The sequence below is a fragment of the Chiroxiphia lanceolata genome, chromosome 3 (assembly GCF_009829145.1).
Source record: "Chiroxiphia lanceolata isolate bChiLan1 chromosome 3, bChiLan1.pri, whole genome shotgun sequence".
In the NCBI taxonomy this organism is placed as follows: domain Eukaryota; kingdom Metazoa; phylum Chordata; class Aves; order Passeriformes; family Pipridae; genus Chiroxiphia; species Chiroxiphia lanceolata.
This window is the reverse complement of record NC_045639.1, coordinates 23,656,669-23,663,221: the sequence shown is the minus strand read 5'-3', so window position 1 is coordinate 23,663,221 and position 6,553 is coordinate 23,656,669. Positions and strand designations below refer to the sequence as shown.

The following is a 6,553-nucleotide window of genomic DNA, read 5'->3' as shown; positions in this document are numbered from 1 at the left end:
AGAGTGTTCTCTCAGTTTTATGCCCCCAAAACTATAGGAAATTGAGACTACAGTTACAGAACGTTATGGTTAGGAACAGAAGACCCAACCATGCTCAAATGTCATCTTCCTGGTGCACCAAGTCAGTCAGAAGTGTGATGGGAGGAATAAAGAGTCTCTCACCACGCTGCCATGTATTACAGGAGATCTGGAGCACGTGAAGGTTGCAAGTGTAATTTCAATGCTGCTATTTCGGTGGTTTTACTTAGCAAGACTTTTTTCGATGTTTTTACAGGGTTGTACAGGCCCTTGGTGTGGCCAAATATACGTGCACACAGGGAAGCCACATGCATGTGACTGCAGGTGCTGGGGGAGCGATGTTCTGGACTTGTTGATGGAAGCATTGGTGCAGCCTCACCTTGAATATTGTGTGCACTTTGGGGCACCACGATGTAAGAAAGATATTAAACTACTGGAGAGTGTCCAAAGGAGGGCAACAAAGATGGTGAAGGGCCTTGAGGGGAAACCATAGGAGAGGTGGCTGAGGTCACTTGGTCTGTTCAGCCTGGAGGAGAGGAGACTGAGGGGAAACCTCATTGCAGTCTACAACTTCCTCACAAGGAGAAGAGGAGGGGCAGGCACTGATCTCTTCTCTGTGGTGACCAGTGACAGGACCCGAGGGAATGGCCTGAAGTTGTGTCAGGGGAAGTTTAGGTTGGATATTAGGAAAAGGTTCTTCACCCAGAGGGTGGTTGGACACTGGAACAGGCTGCCCAGGGAAGTGGTCACAGCACCAAGCCTGACAGAGTTCAAGAAGCGTTTGGACAGCGCTCTCAGGCACATGTTGTGACTCTTGACGCTGTCCTGCGCAGGGTCAGCGGTTGGGCTCGATGTGGGTTGTGGGTTCCTTCCAACTCAGGACAGCCTGAGTGATTCTGAGAAGCATGGCTTGGCTGACACTAGTGCCCCCGGAGCCTTGGCTTCTGTTCCAGGCAATCGCTTTGGAAAGGAACCCACGGAACAGAACGGCGGGAAGCGCCGGGACCTTCCCTTGATGGACAGCAGCGTTTCCGCCCCGCAGCCGTGAGGCGCCCGGGACTCCCCGCACCGGGGCCAAGCGGGGGCCGGACGGCGGCGGCGGCGGCGGGAGCGGTGACGCGCCGGGCGCGCTCCGGAGGCCGCCCCGCCCCGCCCCGCTCACCTCCCCGGCCCGCCCCGGCCCGCCCCGCCCCTCCCGCCGCTGCCGCCCCTCCCGCCGCTCCCGCCTGGCATCCGCGGCGCCCGGCAGCGCCTCTCCTGCGTGCGCTCCCTCCGCTTGGTACGGCCCACCCCGCCGGGGATCATGGCGATTGATGGTAAGTAGGCCAATAACGGGCTCCTCTCTCTCGCCCCGAACCGCTCCCCTCCCCCAGCCCCCTCCTCTCCCTCTCCTCCCCCGGGCACGGGCAGGGGGGCGGCTCCGGGGGGAGGGAGGGCTCCCACCGCGGCGGGAGGTGGGGGCGCACCGAAGCGAGTGGTCCCCCAGCCGGGGAGGGCGGCGGGGGGGCGCCTCCTCTGCTCCCCGTCCCCCTCGGCCCGGCTGCGGGGGGTACAGTGCCGGGGCTGTTTGATGGTGGGGGAGAGGTGAGTGTGGTGTGCCCTCCTCCCGTCTCCGCGCCCAGGAGCCGGGCAGGGGTAAATAAATCCTTGGCACGGTGGCCGGCATCCTTCCTCCTCCTCCTCTTCCTCCTCCTCCTCCTCCGCCGCCTCCTGCCCCGGGGATGCCGGGCGTGCGAGGACCCGAGGAGGACGAAGCCATCCATCTCCCCGTGCCTTGAGCCGCCCTTGCTCTGTCGGGGAGGCGGGGGCGGGCGGTGCAGCCCCCGCGGCCGGGGCTTTGCCGCCCCTGCCCGCCGCTGGGTCCCAGACCCGCGCCCGGGCTGAAAATGTGGGGCTGGAGGTGCGCAGCCCTTTCCACCCTCCCCGCAGGGACTTTGCCAACTGCTTTAAAACTCGTTGGCCCTCTCCTGGCCCCTGAGTCTCTGAAAACTGAGTCCCCAGGCGAGGGATGCTCCCCGCTCTCCGCCGGTTGCTGGGAGCTAACAGGCTGCACAGGAGCCTGGTGTCCGCAGATCTTTCTAGTCATCACTTAGAAACAGCAACAAAGGAGCGAGATGTTCGAGACACTTGTTGGGTTTGTTTGGAGATGATCATCCTCAAAGGCAAGACTTCTGAGCTTTGCTCTGAAACCTCTCCTCTTGATTCTGAGAGTAATTTTACACCTCGATAAAAATCCTTTAAAAAAAAAAATCCCAGAACTTTATTTCCAGCCAGAGAACATCCTAAGGTATGCAGCTTCCCCGACTGAGGTGTTTCTTTCTGAAAGCGTCTGTTGTTATAACTTAAAGAATCTAGGAAAACAGTGAGGGAGGGGGAAAAAACAAACTGTTCTCGTTTGTTTCGCATGTGGGATGCTCCTCTGCTGTCAGTTTTCCCTGGATTAGTAATTCAGGCCTCTGTAAAGAGAAGTTGCACTGCGCAAGCAGAGCTGCATGTTCACCCTGTCTTGGAAGCTGTGCACACCAGGATTCTGAGCTGGCCAGCTTTAAGTTGGCTGGGTTCTTTTCTGCTGAAAAGTCCTCTTAATATTATCAAGAAGATAGCAAAAAATTTCTGCTGGGTCTGGACTTTTTACATAATTCGAGCTCAGAAAGAAAAAAATTATCAGTCCTTCAAAATCTGTCTCTGTTTTCATTTTAAGCAGCATTATCCCAGAAATCTGTGGGAATCTGTTAGATCTGAAAATATTCACAGTATGTGAAATTCATGTGTAATATTTTCAGAGGATTTAGGGTATTACTTCTTAAAAGTTAAAGCAAATAATCGTGGATGAATAAAGCAATCTAGCCTTTGAAAAGAATGCAACACTTCTCATTATGGCCAGACTTTAGAAATAGCCCAACTCTTGTAGATACTTATATGAAATATTCAAAATGGGGCTTAGGCTCTTGAGAAAATTGGGTGCATAGTTTACAGTTAAATGCAGAGGCAGAATAAAAAAAAAATCCAATCACGAAAGTGGTCTGCTGGGTTTTGATTTAGTACTCTTCCTGAAGACAGAAAATACAATGTATTTTCTGCTGTAGTCTGTAGCAGGCATGTATCCTCCTCTTTGTTTTCAGCTGAATAGCTGACTATCTTGATGTTCTCTCCCTCCTGTTTGTGCAACAGTACCTTGCCTTGGCTGTACTGTTTAGCAGTACTGTGTTCTGACCAGCAGTGCTAAAAAATATGAGTTTGATTTGGTTAAATACTAACTCTTGAAGTTGGCATCAAACCGTGAGATTTCTAGTCTAAACTGTCAAAATACAGAATTTGCATTGTGTCCAAGTAAATTTGTAAATGTATTTAAGTAAACAGAGAAAATACTTTACTCAGTTTTAAAGACACAGCATTTGGACAGATTCTTTAATTTTTTTTTTTGGTAGAGGCACAGGAAATAAGCAATATTGAAGACTTCTGTTTGAAGAATTAATATAAAATAGTTCAAAATCCCTTCAAAGCAGGACATAGATGTGAAGAGTGCACAAAATTAAAAGAGCTCAAGTTAAAATAGAATTTGTTAGCTGCTTTTGGCTGTTCTCAAAAATCTCTAAGTACCATTTCCTGTGTCACTTGGTCAGTATACCAGCCGACAGTGAACCCCAAAGTTTTTATAAAAGTGAGGCTTTTTGTATCAAGTGTTATAGAGAACCACAGAGCCACTGGCCATGGTCAGTGGCCATTACCCTTTTGGTCAGTGTCAATGCTTTGTTACAATCACTAAGAGACTTCTATAAGATGAGTATTCTTCATGTGATCATGGTTCAAAGCCCTCATCTAGTGATTGCAGGAACAATTACATCTTTTTCTTTAGAAAGTTAATGTCATGTTAAAACATATTCCTTTTGTATTTCTTCATAAAGACATCAGGTTACAGTTTACATAGGTCAGGCAGTCTCAGATTTATGAGGAAACAACAAAGAACAACCCAATTGGAAAAGTTTTGGCACAAATGAGATTAAAGGATTGTATTTGCAGTTGTTATTTCTGTGTAGCTATCTCCCAAAACAAAATTAGTATTAGCTAGGAGCTCTGTTTTATCATGCAAGGTAATTTATTGCTTAACTTTTCCACTTTTTCACAGGGAAAGATTAAATTAATAAGTAGAGTATCAGAACAGGAAGGTGACAAATATGGTAGAGAGTAAGACCAAACTGAAAGCAGTAGTATGACCAGACTGGTGGGCAGTCCGAGGTTAAAATGCTCCCACCTACAGCTGCCCAGACCTGGAGTTTTGTGGCAGTTTGCTGGGACTGGGGAGAAGGTTGAGGAGTCACTTCTGAGAACCCTTCAGTGTCACTGTGGCAATGATCCTTATGGCAGCATTAACTTGATTTCTCCATGCTGCTTTTGCTCTTTTGAGCAATAGCAAAGCTTTGGCATCTTAAGAGAGGTCTGTTGAATTGAGGTCTAGGTGAGGAGCTAGCGATAGAAACCACACTGCATTGCATGGAGGAGGGAAAGGAAATGTAAAAGGTCACAGGTGGGATACTTTATAACCTAAGGCAGAACTGTATCTCTTGCATAGCCTCTTGAATCTACTTTTACCAGATTTTTGAGCTGCACTTGAACATGCTCTAATGTAGTACAGGCTATACAAAAGTTTATGTTGCTGAAGGAGGGGAATACATCTGGAGATTAATCTTTTCAGAACAAGTTAATTATTTTCAAATTTAAACTCTTTCCTATGGTTTATGTTGTAAGGAGTTTAGTGTTAAGAACTGAGAAGTTGTATTAAAGAGAATAATGAGCCAGCCAGATAAGAGGTATCTAGTAGAGAAGAAAGAATTACACCTTGGTGCTGTCATCTAATAAGTTATTGGTAGTGAGATTAATGAACATAGCTTCCCATATTTTTCCCCTGTGATCCTTTCAGTTGAACACTTCTTCCTGATGTAGAGGCCAAGGTCCTTGCCATGTGTCTAGGTTTTTGATCATTTTGTTCTTGCATCTCCTGAGCATCTCTGAAGTGTCCTGATCTCTTTGATGCTTCTGAAAAAATTGTCCCCTTCTCTTTCCTCATCTGCCAACTGTTTGGTTTGGAGGAGGCATCTGCAGCTCTGTGTACTGTGCAGAGATTTTTTTGGCTGTCCTCGTGTTTAATGGGGTCTGTGTTTGTGTTGTATTTGACTGGTAATGTTTATAAAACAGTGAATACTAAATGTATGAAGTTCTTAAAACTTTCTGTCAATTTTGTCTTAAATTAGCCAGCGAATCTAAGACAAAATAGTAAACAATAGAAGGATGGGGCAGGAAGTGAGACGATTAATTATATAGCCCTCATTTCCTTGGGAAACAAAGATAAAAATTACTGAATGAACCTACTATTTGTTTATGTATACAAAAAGAGAGAGGATTTAAAATACTGCTTCATATAGGTTACGTGAAAACTATGCCTTGTTGTAAATTTCCAGAATCCAGAAAAGGAAACAACGGAACAATTAGCTGCTTACACTTAGGTAGGAGTATCATAAGTGGCTTGTAGGTTGAATCTGGCTTGGGGAACAGTTTTATCTTGACTTTCTAGTTACCTGGGATATTGAGGTATCACTGCAGCATGTACTAGAAGGGTGTAAGATGACATGGAGATCCTCAAGCTAGTGCTGATCTGAATTGGCAGTAGTGCTTCCAAATCCAAGCTGGTGCAGCCAGAACAGGGGTTGAGCAGCAGCATCAGTATTAAATAAAGCCTAAACATAAGAGGACATATTTTGTGCTTAGGCCCACTTTTAAACACATTTGCTTATTGTGGAGTGGATCATATGTCAGGGTATCAGATTTGATCAACCACAGAGAATCGGTTTAATGCTGCCTTGTGCTTGTTCACTGTCTGTAGTGGAAACTATTCAGTGAATGCCTGGTGTTGTCATTGTAAGGATGATTCTCTGCGTTATTTGCTGATGACAGTAAAACCTTGTGCCATATGCAAAATCACCAGTTTCCTGGTTGGATTTGTCTTACACCATCATTGCTGTAGTGTTGAATCTGTTGAAATAAGGAAAGCCATTAGGTCTCTATCACTTTTCAGATTATAGAGGAGGCTATCTTTTTTTAAAAAAAAAGACATCTACCCTCTAATGCTCTACAGACTTCTTTTTGATAAGTTCCCTGTGGGCTGAGGTGTAACTATCATAGTTAATATAAGAACAGGTGATGTGTTCAGAGTGAAATTCTTCTTGAATTCTGTTCATTTTTAGTGCTTAGCACTTTCACAAATTGGAACTCTTGATGTTCAAGATGGGTGTGCAGGAAAGCAAACACACAGCCACTACTTGATTAAAGATGTTGGCTTATATTGCTGCCCATCAAAATACAGGAGATCTCTAAGAGAAGAAAGAGTCTTGCTGTCTTCTGGAGAACTTTCAACTGTTTTAACTATTAGGTCATATTTTCTCTTCCACCTAATTCAATTTTAATTCTTCCAGCTTTTGTAATGAATAATACAAGGGATCCACAGCTGATAACAAATTTTTTCCTGAATATTGTCAGGTTT

The 6,553-nt window shown here is 45.9% G+C and overlaps 1 protein-coding gene across 7 annotated transcripts in view; it reads left to right on the top strand.

The window, feature by feature from the left end:
• The first annotated feature begins 1,246 nt into the window (after window positions 1-1,246).
• Window positions 1,247-6,553, top strand: part of SYT14 (synaptotagmin 14) — a 90,056-nt gene continuing 84,749 nt past the window's right edge. For 4 of the 7 annotated variants that reach the window (XM_032682283.1, XM_032682282.1, XM_032682281.1 and 1 more), the window contains exon 1: window positions 1,275-1,334. Coding sequence is in view for 3 of the 7 variants with exons in the window: in XM_032682286.1 (XP_032538177.1) it covers window positions 1,322-1,334 (13 nt within the window). In the remaining 4 variants the exon portion in view is untranslated. Of the gene's footprint in view, window positions 1,335-6,553 lie in introns of all 7 variants that reach the window. The other 3 variants (XM_032682286.1, XM_032682285.1, XM_032682284.1) reach the window with 1 other exon arrangement.